This window comes from Coregonus clupeaformis, chromosome 14 (assembly GCF_020615455.1).
Source record: "Coregonus clupeaformis isolate EN_2021a chromosome 14, ASM2061545v1, whole genome shotgun sequence".
NCBI classification, from domain to species: Eukaryota; Metazoa; Chordata; class Actinopteri; order Salmoniformes; family Salmonidae; genus Coregonus; species Coregonus clupeaformis.
In genome coordinates this window covers 40,215,693-40,239,107 of record NC_059205.1, presented here as the reverse complement: position 1 = coordinate 40,239,107, position 23,415 = coordinate 40,215,693, and the positions used below count along the sequence as shown (strand labels likewise).

Genomic DNA, 23,415 nt, shown 5'->3' with positions numbered 1-23,415 from the left:
TCTGTCACATTCAAAATGTGTATGTGCCACATCTAAGCACTCCCAGTCAATGCTTTATTGAGGTAATAAAAGCAGAAATGGGCAAGACATCAGTGGAATTTCAACTGGCAGGCATTGATGGTGAAGCAGTGCCAAGACTATTTGTAGGTGGTACCATGTATCAAACAACTCACTGTTACTTGAAGGCATGTTTTTAATTAACATAATGGAACCATTGTGACAATTAGGCAATTTGCACTGTTTACGAAAGAAAAGTGAGTCCAACACTGAGAGAATACTTGACTTTTATGGGCGGATTTTACAGCTCTGGACATCGTTTATCACGGTAGTTAAAAATGTGTTGACAGATTATTTTTGACGGATTAAAAAAATCCACCCAATAAGGTAAACCTGTTAAGATTTATGTAATGCTTGTACATTGCAGATTTACATACAGTCAAGTGTAGCCCATTTGACTATACAACTAATATTAGGTTAGCCTGGGTGCCAGCGTGAGAAATTGGTTTTGCTTTGTCAGTCATATAAATCTGTGTAGAAATTAATGAGAGGGATCATATACAAAACATTAGGTGGAGTCTTTCAATTATTTAATTCCTTGTTCCCAAGGAGGACATAACTTCTGTCCCAAATAGCACCCTATTTCTATAGGGCTCTGGTCAAAAGTAGTGCACTACATAGGGAATAGGGCACCATTTGGAACTTATTTATTAACCCTGCTGGGAAAGGCCTTCAGTACAACAAAATGTCGTAAAAAAAAGAGAAACGTCTTTATTTTATTTTTATCGACATAGCTTTGTTTGCTACCTTTGTTTACTTTGGAGGTTCATTCAACTTGACGAATGCATGCACTACAACCTGATGTCCTCTGATAGTGGCTTTCTGAGCCATTAGAATGACCGTGCTCAACAAAGACAGCAGGAACTAATTTGGAAAATAACTACTGTCCGCAGTGGTACATCAGTATTAGGCTACTGTCTTGCTATTCCTACTTGAATTAGTATTGTGTGTTCATAAGTATAACTCAACCTTAAAAAGGTCCATATAGTATGAAGTGTAAACATTATGTCACCACAATCAATGCATTTTTTAACGTAAACAATCAGAAGTATTTGTTGTACTGCCTGAGCCTTAAGTTGCAATAACAGTTTATATTAAAGGTCCTATTATTACCAGACTCCCAAGCCATCTAGCTTTCTGACAATGAAAACAGATTAATGACTGGAGTAAATATAAATCTAGTCAGGCTTTGCCTTGGCTGGACTAGTCCTCTGGAGCTAGCCACTTCATCTGCTCAAAGCAGATATGGGTCTTTCTATAAATAATTGGGCCAATGTGTAACATTGGGATCAACATTTCAAAATGTTTTTAAACATAAATAGAGGAATAAAAGTACAGTAACTCCACCTATAACAATATAGGTTTAGATCTACAGTGGGGAAAAAAAGTAATTAGTCAGCCACCAATTGTGCAAGTTCTCCCACTTAAAAAGATGAGAGAGTCCTGTAATTTTCATCATAGGTACACGTCAACTATGACAGACAAAATGAGAAAAAAATCCAGAAAATCACATTGTAGGATTTTTAATGAATTTATTTGCAAATTATGGTGGAAAATAAGTATTTGGTCAATAACAAAAGTTTATCAATACTTTGTTATATACCCTTTGTTGGCTATGACACAGGTCAAACGTTTTCTGTAAGTCTTTGGCCCATTCCTCCATGCAGATCTCCTCTAGAGCAGTGATGTTTTGGGGCTGTCGCTGGGCAACACGGACTTTCAACTCCCTCCAAAGATTTTCTATGGGGTTGAGATCTGGAGACTGGCTAGGCCACTCCAGGACCTTGAAATGCTTCTTACGAAGCCACTCCTTCGTTGCCCGGGCGGTGTGTTTGGGATCATTGTCATGCTGAAAGACCCAGCCACGTTTCATCTTCAATGCCCTTGCTGATGGAAGGAGGTTTTCACTCAAAATCTCACGATACATGGCCCCATTCATTCTTTCCTTTACACGGATCAGTCGTCCTGGTCCCTTTGCAGAAATACAGCCCCAAAGCATGATGTTTCCACCCCCATGCTTCACAGTAGGTATGGTGTTCTTTGGATGCAACTCAGCATTCTTTGTCCTCCAAACACGACGAGTTGAGTTTTTACCAAAAAGTTATATTTTGGTTTCATCTGACCATATGACATTCTCCCAATCCTCTTCTGGATCATCCAAATGCACTCTAGCAAACTTCAGACGGGCCTGGACATGTACTGGCTTAAGCAGGGGGACACGTCTGACACTGCAGGATTTGAGTCCCTGGCAGCTTAGTGTGTTACTGATGGTAGGCTTTGTTACTTTGGTCCCAGCTCTCTGCAGGTCATTCACTAGGTCCCCCCGTGTGGTTCTGGGATTTTTGCTCACCGTTCTTGTGATCATTTTGACCCCCACGGGGTGAGATCTTGCGTGGAGCCCCAGATCGAGGGAGATTATCAGTGGTCTTGTATGTCTTCCATTTCCTAATAATTGCTCCCACAGTTGATTTCTTCAAACCAAGCTGCTTACCTATTGCAGATTCAGTCTTCCCAGCCTGGTGCAGGTCTACAATTTTGTTTCTAGTGTCCTTTGACAGCTCTTTGGTCTTGGCCATAGTGGAGTTTGGAGTGTGACTGTTTGAGGTTGTGGACAGGTGTCTTTTATACTGATAACAAGTTCAAACAGGTGCCATTAATACAGGTAACGAGTGGAGGACAGAGGAGCCTCTTAAAGAAGAAGTTACAGGTCTGTGAGAGCCAGAAATCTTGCTTGTTTGTAGGTGACCAAATACTTATTTTCCACCATAATTTGCAAATAAATTCATTAAAAATCCTACAATGTGATTTTCTGGATTTTTTTTCCTCAATTTGTCTGTCATAGTTGACGTGTACCTATGATGAAAATTACAGGCCTCTCTCATCTTTTTAAGTGGGAGAACTTGCACAATTGGTGGCTGACTAAATACTTGTTTTCCCCACTGTATACATCCTTTAAGCAGGGTTCATACAGACATTGGCAAGTCAAATTCAAGGACTTTCAGGGACTTCAAGCACTTAATTGTAATTTTCAAGGACCTCAAAAAAGCATGCAAAAAGTGTCAAAAAAGTAGACCATAACCACTTTAAGAATAATGCTTTTTTTAGACCTTGCCAATGCATTGATATTCAAATTTGTATTACATTCTAAAATATGTGAGAATAATGTGGACATTGCCTGACTAAATAGATTGGATGCATGCACTACAGTTTTTCTGTAGCCTATGTGACCGACACAGGCACACATAATAATAATAATAATAATAATAATAATAATAATAATAATAATAATAATAATAATATGCCATTTAGCAGACGCTTTTATCCAAAGCGACTTACAGTCATGTGTGCATACATTTTTACGTATGGGTGGTCCCGGGGATCGAACCCACTACCCTGGCGTTACAAGCGCCATGCATAAATCCATGTATAGTGGTAGCATTAATCTCACCATTTGAATCTCATCATCGCTGTTTTTATAATGAGAAAGTTACCAAAAACCAGATCCATTTTTAATGAAAGGATTTGTGTGGAAAGCCAAGTTGAAGCCAACATTAAGATGTTGTAGTCCTCATAATAACCACACGTGGTTTTACTGCAACAGAATAGCACAACACCCTTCAATTGAAGTGGCGGCAAACAAACCAAAGTGGCCACAACTCACAAAAACAGAGAAAAAATGAAATCCTGGATAAATGTAAGGGAGCAGGAGAACTTATACATTGGCTACAATAATTACAAGGACTTTTCAAGCACCAAATTGAGGAAATTTCAGATTTATAAGGTAGGCCTATACAAGTACTTGAATTTCTGGGCTCCAAATTCAAGTAAGCTATTTAAAGCCCTATGTATTGTTAAAATTGCAGGTGTAACATGGAAAACTAAATGTTTTTGTCATGTTATTTCAATACCAGATCGTATTGTGCATAGTAAAAGTAATTTCTTGCAGTTTTTTTGTTATTCAGAATAAGTAATAGAAATAGCATTGGGTGTTGCGCAATAGTCTTGCCTACACAATTGCAAACAGCACAAAATATTGCGGCGTAACTAAAATCAGCTGGACACCAAATGCGCATCCAACAAGTATTATCTATAATTATTGAAGAACCACGTTAATGAGTGTATCAATTTGAAAACGGTTTTCACCAAATAACATAAAGAGACACATTGCATTTCTGAGATCTCTATACAAAAAACTATTGGACAGCTAGATCCAGGATTCTTACAGGGTTCAAATCCAATGTATAATTTAACTGATTAATACTTAATATATGATATAACGACAACTTACACAGCCAGAAATGCAAGGACAGAAAAGTAATGTTTTATGTCACACGATTTTGGACAAATCTGTCAAGACACCAACCATGATAAAGGGTTAAACATGATTTTTTTTGAATATAGCTATGATCCTCCCTTATATCTTAATGTAATGACATTCAATTTTTTTTGCTGATCATTATCTTCTGACTTAGCAACAGCTGTAACAAGTTGTCCAGTGTAGGAAAACCTCACTGGTACCCTAGTTTATAGAAAGACCCACATACATTTTGATGAGTGAAGGGCTACAGTTAAAGAGATTTGGGGGTGCTTTCATTAAAGCCCCATCGTGGGACAGAAGAGGCAGGATTTATCTCTCTGGATCATTCCTTGGCTGGGCGAAATACTTGGTCCGAGGGTACATGATGTGCCAGCACTCTCCACCAATTCCTTGCCACATTATTTATCAACTAATCTCACCAGAACTGCTGCAGCTCAACCTCGCATGCAGACTCTTGCCAGCAGCACTGAGCCTTGGATGCTTTGCTCTCTGTGGCAAGTAGAGATCCATGAAAAGACAAACACTCTGCCCCATTAAAAATGCTTAGATCACTTCCTCCCTCTGTATTGTACATCATACATTTTCCAGCTTGGGTTAAGGTGTTTGAGTGTGTGTGTGTGTACCTTTTATGATATTTTTAGCACATTACTTATTTTGACACTCAACCACCTAAAAGAATGAAAGGGGCTATGTGCTCATTTTCATGACAAATTGCTCAAGTTAGGCTTCAGACAAAAACAACAATGTCAGCAGAACAGGAATGTGCTGCAATTATGAGGAACTTATTCCTCCTTTTCAGTAGTCTGTCAACAACGCAGCATCTTATAACGATTTAATGTGAGAGGTGCTCTGCTATTGCTAAGTCAGGTATTGTCAAAATGATGTTCAGGGAATTAAGGGAGCGTGCCTGTGCCTTCAAAACATCACTTAGAATGCACTTTCCAAATCATACAGAATCCAACAGATGGAAAGAAGCCCTCTCGCAGATAGACATTAGAGAAAACATTGCAATGGGGAACACTACCTACCTCCAATGTCAAACTACACTTCTTCTTCTTCTGTCTTTATTTTTTACCTTTAAGTCCCATTGAGACTGCATATGCACAATTTACAAATACAACATTATACAAATATACAAGATTACAAACACGCTCAAGAGAAACAATCACATTTCTCAGTAAAGAGGTCCCCAATCAATAACTTGAACTGCCTGAGAGGCACCAGTACATCTAGTTGTACATATTCAGGGCATTAGCTACCTGTTTGTTGATATTGAGCAAAATGGTTGTAGACATTTTGAGAAAACTGGTTAGTTTTTTTAATTGATCTTGCGCATTTTATAGCACACCTGTGTCCTGCTCCTCCCAATAGCTTTCAAATGCAGCTTGACGGAAATGAATAACAAATAACTGGAACAAATAGCCCACCTGATTCCATGAATTCAGTATTGAAGTTGGTCCAGGATTCCTTGCTTTTGTGCAGATTTTCCTCCATGACTTTGATATCAGCCAAGGGGCAGTTACAATCAGGGAACTTGGCAGAGCAGCGGCACCAGCAGTCATTGTTACGACACAAAAGCTCCCCCTCAGAGTTGCATGCCACGTAGCTGAGAGCAGCCTCCACAAAACGGTTCCGAAGGAATTCTGGAAGGACATCCTGTAAACCTGAGTACAGAGGAGAATATTATAGCATCTTGTCACTTATGCAATATATGTCACGTTTATTCCTAAAAGAGCCTCCATAGTGAGAGTGTAAGTCTAAAAATGAGATGGGAATTACTGTAATTGGGTTAGTGTAGCCACTGTAAGACAAGGGAACCTGGTTGCTAGTAACTGGGCATTAGGTATAAAGACCAATAATCTCAGAGATACGGCAGAGACTGCAAAAACAAAATCCAGAATGTATGTGATCAAGGTTATGGAACTATGCACTTACGATACTACACTACTTAGGGAATAGTGTGCTATTTGAGACGCAAACATTGTTTTGATGGAACAGTTCTATTAAACAATGCCACCCATCAGAACATGCCTCCCCTTTGGATCTACACCTGCACAAATCTCCTTTCCTGCATGAGATAGGTCTACAGTTGTTATACATGCACCTAAAATAGGTGATATGCAATGTTGATAAGGACACCATAAAATTTTAAAATCACAAGTCATTTGAAAACCCATTATCTTCTGTAGTGTTTAAAACATAGATGTTGTATATTTTTCTGATCAATACATATTAATATTAATATGCATTCAATTGTGTGCTTTTTTTCTCTTTAAATGTTTTTGTTTAGTCAGAAGCTGTGGGTGTTTGGAATCTAATGATCATGTTATCCTGTGACAAAGTCAGTTGTACCACTTTGGACATTTTTCTAGAGCGGGAGTCAATCTGTATGCCTTATTATGAGTATTTATATGTGTTCCTTGGTATTTACTTTTTGGATAGTGTAGAGCAGACACAATTAGTCACAGTCTTCCTTCCCTGCCTTGGCGGCTGTCAGGTTCTGTGAGCCAATAGGAGAGCTAGCTGGCAGAGATGGCTTTAATTTGGGAGACAGCTAAATAACAGACTGCACCCCAGACCCTCCATCTCTGCCTCTTTTTGGAGACAGTGCAACTAGTACTTTTCTGTGGAATTGTAAGCTTCAGTTGTCAAGAACAACACTTTCCCATATATTATTTATCTTCATGTGCTAATGACTGATCTCTTGTGGGGACTTCAGAGACGCTTTTGCAAAATAAACGTACCAAATTCTACACATTAGAAGAATATAATGAAACATGCACACGCACACACACGCCAAGACACATGTCAAGACACACACACAAAGACACACACCAAGACGCGCGCACACACACACACACACACACCAAGACACACACACCAAAACACACACACACACACTCTCTCTATTTAAAAAAAGAGCTCATATGATGTTGCAGATTTCTAACCACCTCTCAGTAGTTACCGGGTCTCTGTCAGCAGGGGCTTCCTTCAGGAGACGGCGGTATGTAGCGGGTTGACAATTTAAATGTCAAACCTGAGGAAGGCGCTGGAAATTGGCACAAGCTGTGTTTATAATTGGTGATGGCTGAAGGAAAATAATGCTCAGGTCTCATTCCTCTCCTCACACTGTACTTTGTGCTGGTTTCACCTTTGACTTGTGGTGACATTCCTGCCGTGGGTGTTCAAAGCAAATTAGTGTTAGCTGAAATGCTTGTCTGCAGATGACCCTACAGCCTGCTTTTAAAGAATTGGAAAATAACATTTATTAGACTGGCATTAACCTCTGCCATTTAATATTATTATAGACCACATGGACTTTGAGTTGCAAATAATAATAGATGTACTGAAATGGGATGAACTGTTCTTGTTTGTTTTCTAGTAACCCTACTACAATGTTTATCTACTTCAACTTCACATGTAGGCCTATTTGAAAAGGGTTATTATCCTTAAGGATTTTGCTATTGCTGTAAAACACCTTTCGGATTGTAGACCACCAGATTCATTTTGTTATATTGACCAATATCCAGTGTTTTTATGGTATTTTTAATTAGCTGCAAATAACTGGATTGTAAAAAAAGTATTCATAATAGCCTCTCTTCATCCTCTTTTCTGTCAGTAGAACATTAAGCCACAGAAAACATTATTGTGTGATATTTTACTACTCTCAGTCTCCACCTAACCAAAGCTTTAGCCTGGTTTCCGTTTTGGCCTATCAGATGTTCTTTAAACCATTCCTTGTTGCTAGCTGTCCCTGTGGTGTCCATGGGAATGCCAGCTTGGCTAGTGAGATGTTGTTCCTCCATCCTTGGACTGTGTCCTGGCCATCTGGGCCTCATTATGTCTGCTCTTTGCCCAATCCCCTATTGTCTAGCCTCTCTTTCTGGACCGGTGGGGCCATGTTGGACCTGTTGGTTGGACCTGCTGGGAGCCAGGGCTCCTAAGGGCCTCTCCAGGTTATGGAAGCAGCACTCAAAGGCTGAATCCCAAATGGCACGCTATTCCCTATATAGTGCAGGGACCTCTGGTCAAAAGTAGTGCACCGTGTATGGAATATAGGGTACCATTTGGGACGTCACCAAAGCTTCTCTTCTACCTCGTTAAAGCACTAGTCCCAAGTAGATGGATGAATCCATCACCAAAAAAATCCCAAACACAAGGATTTTAAAAAACCTTGTTTCACAGATAAGATTTATGATCTGAGATTTGATCATGCAGGAGTCTGAATGAATGTCTTGAATAGTCTTGAGGAATGAATAATGAGAGTCCACTGCTAGCTTAGAAGCACTGATCTACACTTATCTAAATCATAGGGCATTGGTTGTATAGATCAGAGCTGTCAAGAACAGTGAAGAACACAAGGGGAATACAAAGCCTTTGCCTGGAGAGTGTACTGTTTGCAAGAAAGTTTCTCCACCTAAATAATCCCTTACATCCCGTTGAAGAGTTATGATCATTTGAAACTAAAGTAATTCTCTCTTCTTGGCAACAAAATTATTTTTGTGGATTCCAAGTCATTTGTCTTGCAGCATAAACACACTGTACCAGGAAATGAGATGAAGTGCAAATAATATAATGAGTATATTATACACATAAAAACAGAATGAATAGAAAGGGCGTCTTCATTCAAGTCAATGATGGCATAATGGGTGGACTGGCAGCCATTTTGAGTGTTACTGTAGATTTACTGTACATGTTTTGAAAATAATCTACAGCCACTTCATTACTGGATTTCCGGACCGTTGGTCATGTTTTCAATGCTAATCCTGTATAATCAGCAACGGTGCTGGTCCCATGAATTTGTTAATTTTTTTCTAACGCTTCCTCATGGAATTATAACGTTGTGTTAACCTTCCCATCTTCAACCTAGACGTATTATTTCTGTGTGTCAAGCTCCTAAGATTCAGTATTTTTGCAACAGAGGAAACTATTTGCCGTAGTCTACTTTGAGAACACAAACTATCATATCTCTCACAGCAAAGAAAGCACGAGCTAGCGAGGGAGAGAGAGAGAGATGGGATGGGCACAGCCAGGCATAGTTAGGCATGTCGGCCACCAGGCAAACAGTTAGAACCGTGCATCGGTAATCAAAAGATGTAAGCTATAGGCTATCTTAATGCTGTATTTCTCAATTTCTTGGCTTGCAATGTCTAACAAGCTCAGTAGCCTAAAGTAGGGGCTACCAATGAGTAGGCTGAGCTATTCTACATGCAACAGACCGAAGACCAAACACACACTAGCGTTTTTCATAGCAAAGTGAAAGACGAGCAGGCGAGCCAGCAAGGGCAACCGCAAGGGAGGCTGCCTCCCCTCCTTGTTCGGGCAGATTTCGGCGTTCGTCGTCACCGGGTTACTAGCTACTGCCGCTCCATACAGTAAGGGAAAAAAGTATTTGATCCCCTGCTGATTTTGTACGTTTGCCCACTGACAAAGAAATGATCAGTCTATAATTTTAATGGTAGGTTTATTTGAACAGTGAGAGACAGAATGTGGCAAAACACTTGTTGGCAATCACAGAGGTCAGACGTTTCTTGTAGTTGACCACCAGGTTTGCACACATTTCAGGAGGGATTTTGTCCCACTCCTCTTTGCAGATCTTTTCCAAGTCATTAAGGTTTCGAGGCTGACATTTGGCAACTCAAACATTCAGCTCCCTCCACAGATTTTCTATGGGATTAAGGTCTGGAGACTGGCTAGGCAACTTCAGGACCTTAATGTGCTTCTTCTTGAGCCACTCCTTTGTTGCCTTGGCTGTGTGTTTTGGGTCATTGTCATGCTGGAATACCCATCCACGACCCATTTTCAATGTCCTGGCTGAGGGAAGGAGGTTCTCACCCAAGATTTGACGGTACATGGCCCTGTCCATCGTCCCTTTGATGCGGTGAAGTTGTCCTGTCCCCTTAGCAGAAAAACACCCCCAAAGCATAATGTTTCCACCTCCATGTTTGACGGTGGGGATATGGTGTTCTTGGGGTCATAGGCAGCATTCCTCCTCCTCCAAACACGGCGAGTTGAGTTGATGCCAAAGAGCTCCATTTTGGTCTCATCTGACCACAACACTTTTACCCAGTTCTCCTCTGAATCATTCAGATGTTCATTGGCAAACTTCAGAAGGGCATGTATATGTGCTTTCTTGAGCAGGGGGACCTTGCGGGCGCTGCAGGATTTCAGTCCTTCACGGCATAGTGTGTTACCAATTGTTTTCTTGGTGACTATGGTCCCAGCTGCCTTGAGATCATTGACAAGATCCTCCCGTGTAGTTCTGGGCTGATTCCTCACCGTTCTCATGATCATTGCAACGCCACGAGGTGAGATCTTGCATGGAGCCCCAGGCCGAGGGAGATTGACAGTGCTTTTGTGTTTCTTCCATTTGCGAATAATCGCACCAACTGTTGTCACCTTCTCACCAAGCTGCTTGGCGATGGTCTTGTAGCCCATTCCAGCCTTGTGTAGGTCTACAATCTTGTCCCTGACATCCTTGGAGAGCTCTTTGGTCTTGGCCATGGTGGAGAGTTTGGAATCTGATTGATTAATTGCTTCTGTGGACAGGTGTATTTTATACAGGTAACAAGCTGAGATTAGGAGCACTCCCTTTAAGAGTGTGCTCCTAATCTCAGCTCCTTACCTGTATAAAAGACACCTGGGAGCCAGAAATATTTCTGATTGAGAGGGGGTCAAATACTTATTTCCCTCATTAAAATGCAAATCAATTTATAACATTTTTGACATGCGTTTTTCTGGATATTTTTGTTGTTATTCTGTCTCTCACTGTTCAAATAAACCTACCATTAAAATTATAGACTGATCATTTCTTTGTCAGTGGGCAAACGTACAAAATCAGCAGTGGATCAAATACTTTTTTCCCTCACTGTATATCATCATTCCATTGGTCTTGTCTTGTCAATTACACACACCTGGTTCATATCCCCTCATTAGTCTGTGTATATGTGTTCCCTCTGCCCCCTTGTCCTTGTGGGTGATTGTTTTGTGAAGATGAGTGTAGCTCGGTTGAGCTACCCGTACTTTGTATTGCCGAGGTTATTTCTCCCTGTGTGCCTGTATTGTGTTCCAGTGCGCCTGTATTACGCCCTGTGCTGTTGACTCTATCCAGCGTAACTGTGTACTACGGAATAAACTCTGTATTCAGTGATTTACCCTCCTGCACCTGACTCCTTCAAATCACACTCTCACACCGTGCGAATAGACTATTTCTTGGTAATCTGTATCTGGCAATGTCTTGTCTAGCAATACCAAAAGTATATTAAAGTATATAGTCGTGGTCAAACGTTTTGAGAATGACACAAATATTAATTTTTACAAAGTCTGCTGCCTCCATTTTTTTATGGCTATTTGCATATACTCCAGAATGTTATGAAGCGTGATCAGATGAATTGCAATTAATTGCAAAGTCCCTCTTTGCCATGAAAATTAACTTAATCCCCCCAAAACATTTCCACTGCATTTCAGCCCTGCCACAAAAGGACCAGCTGACATCATGTCAGTGATTCTCTCGTTAACACAGGTAAGAGTGTTGACGAGGACAATGCTGGAGATCACTCTGTCATGCTGATTGAGTTAGAATAACAGACTTGGAAGCTTTAAAAGGAGGGTGGTGCTTGAAATCATCGTTGTTCCTCTGTTAACCATGGTTACCTGCAAGGAAACACGTGCCGTCATCATTGCTTTGCACAAAAAGGGCTTCACAGGCAAGGATATTGCTGCTAGTAAGATTGCACCTAAATCAACCATTTATCGGATCATCAAGAACTTCAAGGAGAGAGGTTCAATTGTTGTGAAGAAGGCTTCAGGGCACCCAAGAAAGTCCAGCAAGCGCCAGGACCATCTCCTAAAGTTGATTCAGCTGTGGGATCGGGGCACCACCAGTGCAGAGCTTGCTCAGGAATGGCAGCAGGCAGGTGTGAGTGCATCTGCATGCACAGTGAGGCGAATACTTTTGGAGGATGGCCTGGTGTGAAGGGCAGCGAGGAAGCCACTTCTCTCCAGGAAAAACATCAGGGACAGACTGATATTCTGCAAAAGGTACAGGGATTGGACTACTGAGGACTGGGGTAAAGTCATTTTCTCTGATGAATCCCCTTTCCGATTGTTTGGGGCATCTGGAAAAAAACTTTTCCGGAGAAGACAAGGTGAGCGCTACCATCAAATCAAATCAAATCAAATCAAATCAAATTTTATTGGTCACATGCGCCGAATACAACAGGTGCAGACATTACAGTGAAATGCTTACTTACAGCCCTTAACCAACAGTGCATTTATTTTAAACAAAAAAGTAAGAATAAAACAACAACAAAAAAGTGTTGAGAAAAAAGAGCAGAAGTAAAAATAAAGTGACAGTAGGGGAGGCTATATATACAATAGAATAAAGTGACAGTAGGGAGGCTATATATACAGGGGGGTACCGTTGCATAGTCAATGTGCGGGGGGCACCGGCTAGTTGAGGTAGTTGAGGTAATATGTACATGTGGGTAGAGTTAAAGTGACTATGCATAAATACTTAACAGAGTAGCAGCAGCGTAAAAAAGTATGGGGTGGGGGGCAGTGCAAATAGTCCGGGTAGCCATGATTAGCTGTTCAGGAGTCTTATGGCTTGGGGGTAGAAGCTGTTGAGAAGTCTTTTGGACCTAGACTTGGCACTCCGGTACCGCTTGCCGTGCGGTAGCAGAGAGAACAGTCTATGACTAGGGTGACTGGAGTCTTTGACAATTTTGAGGGCCTTCCTCTGACACCGCCTGGTATAGAGGTCCTGGATGGCAGGGAGCTTTGCCCCTGTGATGTACTGGGCCGTACGCACTACCCTCTGTAGTGCCTTGCGGTCAGAGGCCAAGCAGTTGCCATACCAGGCGGTGATGCAACCAGTCAGGATGCTCTCGATGGTGCAGCTGTAGAATTTTTTGAGGATCTGAGGACCCATGCCAAATCTTTTTAGTCTCCTGAGGGGGAATAGGCTTTGTCGTGCCCTCTTCACGACTGTCTTGGTGTGTTTGGACCATGATAGTTCGTTGGTGATGTGGACACCAAGGAACTTGAAGCTCTCAACCTGTTCCACTACAGCCCCGTCGATGAGAATGGGGGCGTGCTCAGTCCTCTTTTTTTTCCTGTAGTCCACAATCATCTCCTTTGTCTTGGTCACGTTGAGGGAGAGGTTGTTGTCCTGGCACCACACGGCCAGATCTCTGACCTCCTCCCTATAGGCTGTCTCATCGTTGTCGGTGATCAGGCCTACCACTGTTGTGTCGTCGGCAAACTTAATGATGGTGTTGGAGTCGTGCCTGGCCATGCAGTCATGGGTGAACAGAGAGTACAGGAGGGGACTGAGCACGCACCCCTGAGGGGCCCCCGTGTTGAGGATCAGTGTGGCAGATGTGTTGTTACCTACCCTTACCACCTGGGGGCGGCCCGTCAGGAAGTCCAGGATCCAGTTGCAGAGGGAGGTGTTTAGTCCCAGGATCCTTAGCTTAGTGATGAGCTTTGAGGGCACTATGGTGTTGAATGCTGAGCTGTAGTCAATGAATAGCATTCTCACGTAGGTGTTCCTCTTGTCCAGGTGGGAAAGGGCAGTGTGGAGTGCGATAGAGATTGCATCATCTGTGGATCTGTTGGGGCGGTATGCAAATTGGAGTGGGTCTAGGGTTTCTGGGATTATGCTGTTGATGTGAGCCATGACCAGTCTTTCAAAGCACTTCATGGCTACAGACGTCAGTGCCACGGGTCGGTAGTCATTTAGGCAGGTTATCTTAGAGTTCTTGGGCACGGGGACTATGGTGGTCTGCTTGAAACATGTTGGTATTACAGACTCAGTCAGGGACATGTTGAAAATGTCAGTGAAGACACTTGCCAGTTGGTCAGCACATGCTCGGAGTACACGTCCTGGTAATCCGTCTGGCCCTGCGGCCTTGTGAATGTTGACCTGCTTAAAAGTCTTACTCACATCGGCTACGGAGAGCGTGATCACATAGTCGTCCGGAACAGCTGGTGCTCTCATGCATGCTTCAGTGTTGCTTGCCTCGAAGCGAGCATAGAAGTGGTTTAGCTCGTCTGGTAGGCTTGTGTCACTGGGCAGCTCGCGGCTGTGCTTCCCTTTGTAGTCTGTAATAGTTTTCAAGCCCTGCCACACCCTACGAGCGTCAGAGCCAGTGTAGTATGATTCAATCTTAGACCTGTATTGACTCTTTGCCTGTTTGATGGTTCGTCGGAGGTCATAGCGGGATTTCTTATAAGCGTCCGGGTTAGAGTCCCGTTCCTTGAAAGCGGCAGCTCTACCCTTTAGCTCAGTGCGGATGTTTCCTGTAATCCATGGCTTCTGGTTGGGGTATGTACGTACGGTCACTGTGGGGACGACATCATCGATGCACTTATTGATGAAGCCAGTGACTGATGTGGTGTACTCCTCAATGCTGTCTGAAGAATCCCGGAACATGTTCCAGTCTGTGCTAGCAAAACAGTCCTGTAGCTTAGCATCTGCGTCATCTGACCACTTTTTTATTAGCCGAATCACTGGTGCTTCCTGCTTCAGTTTTTGCTTATAAGCAGGAATCAGGAGGATAGAGTTATGGTCAGATTTGCCAAATGGAGGGCGAGGGAGAGCTTTGTATGCGTCTCTGTGTGTGGAGTAAAGGTGGTCTAGAGTTTTTTCCCCTCTGGTCCTGTGTCCTGTGTCATGCCAACAGTAAAGCATCCTGAGACCATTCATGTGTGGGGTTGCTTCTCAGCCAAGGGAGTGGGCTCACTCACAATTTTGCCTAAGAACACAGCCATGAATAAAGAATGGTACCAACACATCCTCCGAGAGCAACTTCTCCCAACCATCCAAGAACAGTTTGGTGACGAACAATGCCTTTTCCAGCATGATGGAGCACCTTGCCATAAGGCAAAAGTGATAACTAAATGGCTCGGGGAACGAAACATCGACATTTTGGGTCCATGGCCAGGAAACTCCCACGACCTTAATCCCATTGAGAACTTGTGGTCAATCCTCAAGAGGCGGGTGGACAAACAAAACCCCACAAATTCTGACAAACTCCAAGCATTGATTATGCAAGAATTGGCTGCCATCTGTCAGGATGTGGCCCAGAAGTTAATTGACAGCATGCCAGGGCGGATTGCAGAGGTCTTGAAAAAGAAGGGTCAACACTGCAAATATTGACTCTTTGCATAAACGTAATGTAATTGTCAATAAAAGCCTTTGAAACTTATGGAATGCTTATAATTATACTTCAGTATACCATAGTAACATCTGACAAAAATATCTAAAAACACTGAAGCAGCAAACTTTGTGAAGACCAATACTTGTGTCATTCTCAAAGCTTTTGACCATGACTGTATATTATGCTATAAATGAGTATGGTTAAGCTATTCTTCATAGTGCCAGTGAATTGAAGTTGAACATCGCCAAATGCATCAGTTTAATTAGGCCTAAATGTGCAATAAAAGGTATTGTGCCTATAGGTTATTTAATGAAAACCTGGCTGGCTGTTGGTGTCCTAGGTCAGGTCTCTCCAACCCTGTTCTTGGAGAGCTACCTTCCTGTAGGTTTTTGCTCCAACCCCAGTTATAACTAACCTGATTCAGTTTATCAACCAGCCAGTGGAGGCTGCTGAGGGGAAGACGGCTCATAATAATGGCTGGAACGGAGTTAATGGAATGGCATCAAACCATGTGTTTAATGTATTTGATACCATTTCCCCCATACCACTCCAGCCATTACCACGAGCCTGTCCTCCCCAATTAAGGTGTCACCAACCTCCTGTGCAACCAGCTAATTATTGAATCAGACACGCTAGATTAAAGTTGGAATGAAAACCTACAGGAAGGTAGCTATCCACGAACAGGGTTGGAGAGCCCTGTCCTAGGCAATAGATCGCAAAGCATCCCCGCTAAACTGTTTGGAAATGGCAAGTTCACTTTCTCATCCATAAGCATAGTCAAGTGCAAATACGGTTGAGCAGCTCAAATCAGCAGGATGTTGAGGCATTGTTATTAGGAAGGATGTCTACCATGGATCGTTAAAATAATGATTATAATCACACTTCATAAATTTTTTAATTATGGGGAGACCTATACATTTGGCAGCCAAGCACCAGTTATCAGTGTAGCTAGCCTATTATCGTCTAAACATGACGTTGAGATATCTTCACACCTACAATTAAAACCTCCAGGCTTCCGTCACAAGAGTAAAATTAAATTTGAAAAAATGTGGAATTACAGGGGGCAGTTTTGAAAAAAGAATCCTGTGTGAATCGTCCCCTGGAATAACGCACATGCTTGGGTAATAATTACAAAACCAACGTCTCTAGTAATACCCGTCTGAATAGGGCTATAACATGGCAAAGAATAGGCTTATCAGCGTAGAGTGTGCCGCATCATCCCATGGGATCAGTCAAGGCCGAACACAGCAGAAATATCACTGAAATATTCTAGTACCTACACATCACCTTCTATATTCAAACAAAATAGGTATTATAGGCTAAATTGATGAGCAAATGGGCAGCATCATACTCATGTCAGTCCTCTAGAACGTAAATGTAGTCTTTCTAGTAGGACTCTGCAATAAAGAGGTAGTGTGTATGTGAGTGTACATCCGTTTCAGCGTGTTTTGGGAGTCGAGCAAGAGTCGACACCAACCACAGGAGTTGGAGTCGTGCACCACTAAGGGTGCGTTCCTAAATGCACTCTGGCTATCTAATCCGATTTCAGAGCACTCTCGTCTGAATGTGCCAGAGGACAGAATAACTCACAAATAAAAAAAATTGCAAACCCGTTGAATATGACGGGTGTCAGTAAACGTAGGCAAAAAAAACATAATTAAATTGTTGCCAGCAGCACAGTTACAGTCACCAACGCTCTAGATAACATGAACAGCCTAACCAGCCCTGCTAGGGCGAGTAAAATGGTCAGAGTGAGGTGTTCTCTCATTTGTGTCTGGAAGTAACTAGCAAGCTAGCCAATGTTAGCCAGTTAGCTTGGGTGCTTGACTGCCGTTGAGAGGTGTGCGCTCTGAACGCTCCGAGAGCGAAATGCTCTGAATTTACGAATGGACAATCTGACAACGCTCTGAATTTACGAACGCCCAGAGCACCCTCTGAGCACACTCTGGCACTCCAGATTGAATTTACGAACACACCCTAAGTAAAAGCAGAACATGTACCCTTAAATCTGTGCTGTGATTTGTTGAGTCAACTCAACTGACATTACAAAAAATGTGTTCCATTGCATGAGCCACATCAGTTAGCATCATTTGAATGAACATTCTACTTTACCATGGCAATCCAGCATCAGTTGATAGAACATTCCAAAACACCATGGAAATTTGTGCATCTTATAAAACGGGTTGTTTGGATCCTGGATGTTGATTGGTTGATAGCAGGGAGTTAGAGCACCACAATTCCCGCATTCCACGGGTAATGCCTGTTATCAGTTCCATTAGATGTATCAATGTGCATCCACTGTCCCATAGCCCAGCCAGTCAATTTATAAACTTCATGGAAAAAAGTGTCTAGACAATATTTCCCCATTCTACTAGCCTATCATTTGGTTTGTTTTGCGATCTCCACCGTGCCATGCATATGAACGTGACTGACAGCTTCTCTGATCCAGGTGAATTCATTTATCAGGATCATTGTAATGGATATATCCAAAGAATTGGCAATAGAAACGGAAATGCACATACTTTGCTGTCACTTCAACTGCTTGATGTGATTGTGTGTTAGCTGTACTTGGCTAGCTAGCTGGCAAATGAAAAGTAATGTTAGCCTAGCAATCATCCATAACGATCTTATTGACTCAACAATCAGCTAGCTGGTTGTTGCCTATTTATAAGTCATTTATTAAATCATTATTTATTGAAGTTCTTGTCTACATTTTACATTTTAGTCATTTAGCAGACGCTCTTATCCAGAGCGACTTACAGTTAGTGAGAGCATACATTTTTCATACTGTCTCTCTTGTAATCATTGAACCTCTGCTAGCTAGCTACATGCCAATTATTTGTTTAGCATAGCAACGTGGAATTAATAGAATGAACGACTGGGTCAAAACATAAGAATAGAATTAACAACCAGCCTCTTAGGTTAGCAACTTCAGAACTAACAACTGGCTTTTGCCCGAACTATATTGTCTGGTGGAAGGATGTAATAAAACTAATTTCCTCATTTTTGTAAAATGTCGTTAAACTTTTTTAAAAATATGTTGGCAAACGTTTTATAAAAGCTATAAGACCCTTGAACCCATGGATTATCATGTGATAACTCCCTCCTAAGGGCTGTTTCCCGGCCCTTGGCTTTGACTCGGGCCAAAGAACAGCCCTTACCAGTCAAATTGCCAGGGTTGGAGCTTCCAAGACCGTTCTATTCATTCTATTTCTATGATTATACACAAATATTGTAGAACACAGTAAAAGAGCTTACCTTTTAGATGTATTTTATTTTCAGGACTGTGTACCAAGACAGAGCTAACAGAATCAAGGCTGTCATAGTTACTGCATCCAAGGGGCCCAGTCCTAGTTTCTGTTACCTAGGAAACAAGGAGATATTTTAATGCCTTATTACTGGTGAATCATGCACCTGTTTGTTCCCGTTTCTGGCAGTAAAGTAAACAGTATGGGCGGTTGTCTAACCATACCAAAATACTTCTGCATTCATCTGAGCTGATAGTCAGAGAACTATCATCTGTACTATTTTTCAGATGTCACATCTGTCAAAAAATGCTATCTTGCCAAAAGCCAGGAGAAATCAGAAAAAATGAAATGATGCCCCTGCAACTCCTGTCATTGAAATATGAATAATATACAGTAGTAAGGAGCTCGAATATTGAAAAGGCAACCGTGAAAAAGCAAGATCCTGTACATATGAGACTTTCCACACATTTAGAAAAAAAGGTTCCAAAAGGGTTCTTCAGCTGTACTACCCATAGGATAACCCTTTTGGGTTCCAGGTAGAACCCTTTTGGGTTCCATGTAGAACTCTCTGTGGAAAGGGTTCTACATGGAACCCAAAAGAGTTCTACCTGGAACCAAAAAGTATTATTCAAAGGGTTCTCCTATGGGGACAGCTGATGAACCCTTTTAGGTTCTAGATAGCATCTTTTTTTCCTAAGAGTGCAGTTAGTTATTGGATGAGAAGAATGTACAAGAACACAATAGTGAAAGAGATGAAAAAATACAAATGTTGGTTTCTGAGTATAAGCTAATGATGGGACAATTAGCAATAATACGAACGATATGCCTCTGGCTGAGCAATTTTGACCAGTAAATGATGTTTTACAAATGATGTGGTGCCACTTTGTCCTCATAAAATCTCACCCATCAATATAAACCTCCCTTGCAAATCTCCTTCCAAATCTCCCTTGCAGTTATGTAGGAGTAAAATTGTATTTATTGTCAAAGAAATGCTGCCAGTAAGCTACAATAGACTCAATTAATAAGGTATTTTACAAATTATTAATTGGATATTATTGTTTTTCAATCGACCCGTCAAACAATACCAAGTCAGTGCAACAATACATGCTATGCATTGTGGACTATACTGCATTCGTCTTACTGTTGTGTCTGTGAAGGTGTCTGTGAATATGTTTCAACTACAGTTGTGTCTGTGAATCTGTTTCAACTACAAGACTGCAATATATTCAGACTAAGTTGAAGTACTTCATGGTCGCCCTGCACTAACATAAGATAATATATTTAATTCCTCCTCCAGCGGTTTCATTGCAAACACAAAGCCTAAAGGCATGTACGCAGACAGGTCAAGCAAAACCCACTCTCTCCTGGATGATTACCTGAGTTGGCAGAGCATTGAGGAGCAGGTGGCTCACATACTAGAGATGATAATTTAGCAAAAATGTAACCAGCAGCTTCTCGTCTTGAAGCACTGCAGGGCTGAAGCCTTCTTAATGTGAGTGTTTAACTGTCTATCCTTTCACTGAGTCCTGGTGCTTCATCAGACCTGACAGCTAATGTTATTTAGATGGTCCTGCTGTCTGCCAGTTAGCTTGGATACATATAGCTAGTAGAGCCCATTGTGAAACTTTCTGACAAACATGAAGGTACCAGTACTCTGTAAAATGGTAATGGTAGCTCTATAGACTTTGACAAATAATCTTACAGTCCAAACAGAGCTATTGAAGTAGATTGAGTTAAATGCAGTTTAAAGTAGATCAAGCTGGAGCATACAGTATAGGACTGTTACTGGGATGATGTCATATTGCTATCATTATCGTTATATTTTGCTGTCGGTGTAGTCTAAGCTCAAACCTACTCGCAATATCCCCAGGACAATTGAGTGTCATAACAAATAATGACATTGTACTGTATGTGGTCATGATGACAGTGAAGTGTACCATAGGTCAAATGGGACATTTGTCCTCTAGATGCAACCAGAGAACAATAGAGACCAAATGGTATGTAGCTGTGCTGGTAAATACCCAGAAAATAAACTGTAACCCATTTGTCAATTTAAGGTACAATATGAATGACTAGCTGACCAGGATGTTGTCTAAATAAGGGAAAGTCTGATAATTAAAAAGCAAAAAATACCCCACTTGAATCTAATAGGCTAAATGGAAAATCACCAGTTGCAATGCACTACAGTACAGGCTGTATAGCTCTTTCTGCTTGGTGTAAAATAACATCTGAAAAGCTTTTTAAGAGTCACAGCACAACATGTTGGGCAAGCACTTATCTAAAATCACGATCAAGTCCGAAATGTTCAGATTAAGTTATTTTATCCGAGGTGAAAAGTTGGAAAATCTTACAGCCATTATTTGAATAAATGTTGAAAGCCAACCCTGTCCACCCACTCACCTCCTGTCATCATGATACATCAGTACTCGATGCATGCAGATGAGAATACTGCCTTTTAGTGTGTGTGTAGAACTCAAATGTATGCTGAGTAGTTAGCTGCTAAGCAACAAAACATTACCCCATGCATCCTTTCTTTACTGTAGTTGAGCATTGTATTACAGACACACGGAACGATTTCTCAATGCCAAAGGTCTCAGTAGCCTACCATCATTCCATTTCACATTCAAATGAAAACTAACCGGCCAAATACAACTTCCATGTATAACCCACTGACAAATTGGATATACTCTAGCAAACGAATCAAATATATTCAGAAAAAGAAATGGGATGCTTCAATGACTGAGTGTCCTTGAGAGTAGCAGTAGATTTACCTTTATGGCGGAGGTGGCTATCTGTAGGTGGTGAAGTCTTCTCAAGGTGCTCTCGCGGTCTGTGAAATAAGAGGCAGCCAACTGATGCAATACTTCCAGGGAGACCACCGAGCTGTTTCCCTGTCCCTCCGATTTCTTACTGAGCTTCTGCTTATCCAGGAAGATTGTCAACGATTCTTCTCCTGTAGAAAGATAGAATAGAAGAACAGAATAACTATTTTTCCAAGAGGGAACTTCAGTCAAAGATGCCCATAGTCCTTAATAATAACGAACAACTAGAACAACTGGGTCACTTGAATCATAATGACACTACATTTTTTAATACTTGTTGAGAGTAATGGGTGACATTATCCTCCACGAGAGGAATTAACGGAGGAATTCAGACAAAAGTTTATAGACTGCAGACAGATTATAAAGGTATATCTCTGTCTTGTATGAAACCCCAGACTTTTCTAAATAACACCATAGTATTCACATGATTCTGCTAGACCAGACAGTGTGCTTAGCTCTCATCTACCTTGAGGCTATGAGATACCATCAGCACCCAGCAGAAGAATGTGTGCATTGCTATTTGCGATCATCTCATTAGCATGCAGTGTGGTCCCATCCCTTTTGATTTGAGCCGTTGATTATGAGAGCTCACTATGGCTTTGCTACTGCATTTATCTCTCCTGTCATTTAAACTCTGTAACTTCACTTCATCAATCCACCATTAAGTGACATCATAATTAGTGCCTACATCTCATCAGACATAATATTCTGGTTGATGTCACAGCAAATGTTTAGAGACCAGGACCATGACTGTTTGTTCAATCGATTATTTAGATGCTAGGCAGAGTAATGCATTCCACATCTCAAAATAGAAATATTGGAATTTCATGGATTGTCTAATCAACACCAAGTAGATTCTGTCCATACTAACAGAGAATGACTGACAATATGTATTGAAGCTAGAATCCTTAATATAAATAATTACAAAGCGTTCTACCCTACCCTGTTTCGCTAAAAAGCTAAAAGATGTGGCTGGAGAAATGTAACCACTCTCAAATTCATAGACAGAGCTATGAATGCAGGAACATCCATAATATGTTTTGAGGCTATACAGTGTTTGTTTACATTTACTTTGTTTACAAACATTGGAGTAAAACAAGCTTATATTTTGGGTTATAAATGACAGTTGAACTAAGCTCATTAGGCATTTATAAGTTATATTCTTCAATAACAATGGGTATATCTCTTTATAAATTCAAAAATGGATGTAGCAACTAAGGATTCTAGCTTTAACGTTAATTTATGTTGAATAGTAAAAATAAAGTTTCTGTTGACATAAATTACCAGTATGACACTGTCAACAGTGATATCATGAGCACAGTGTAGCCTTTGGCTTGTTTTGAGGCAGTCAACATGATCAATATCTGAGGAGATGACGTTAAACTGAAGTTATTTTGAGAACAAACTGCGATGAGCAACAACATCCCTTAGCCTAGAGTGTATGTGTAGCTGCTTACCTCCTAGAGTAGCAGACACCAAAAAGTGAGTCCCATATTTTTTGATCAAGTTCTCGTGGATCTGTTGCAGACTTGGCCTTCGACCCAGTAGCCTCAGGTTGCGTAAAAACTCTGGCGCCAGTGGCAAGGGGGCCTTAAAAACGTCCCTCTTCTCTGTAGCCAAGCTGTTCACTTTCCAATGGCTGAATTCCCTGCAAGTGAACCATTGTAGAATTTGGAAATCCATCTGATTCATGGTGTTTGGGTTATTTCATAGGTTGATACTTGCATATGTGAGAGAATACAAATATCAGCAGAAAATATAGCTTGAGTGCATACATTTACAATAAAAACTATTATTCAATTTGA

The 23,415-nt window shown here is 41.3% G+C and overlaps 1 protein-coding gene across 2 annotated transcripts in view; it reads right to left on the bottom strand.

Moving 5' to 3' along the window:
* LOC121580908 (BMP/retinoic acid-inducible neural-specific protein 3) overlaps nucleotides 1-23,415 on the bottom strand; it is a 109,464-nt gene that overhangs the window by 25,697 nt on the left and 60,352 nt on the right. For both annotated transcript variants that reach the window (XM_041896084.2, XM_041896083.2), the window contains exons 3-6: nucleotides 23,068-23,258; nucleotides 21,560-21,741; nucleotides 18,799-18,904; nucleotides 5,803-6,039 (exon numbers count right to left, since the gene is read on the bottom strand). In XM_041896084.2, the coding sequence (XP_041752018.1) occupies nucleotides 5,803-6,039; nucleotides 18,799-18,904; nucleotides 21,560-21,741; nucleotides 23,068-23,258 (716 nt within the window). The remainder of the gene's footprint in view (nucleotides 1-5,802; nucleotides 6,040-18,798; nucleotides 18,905-21,559; nucleotides 21,742-23,067; nucleotides 23,259-23,415) is intronic.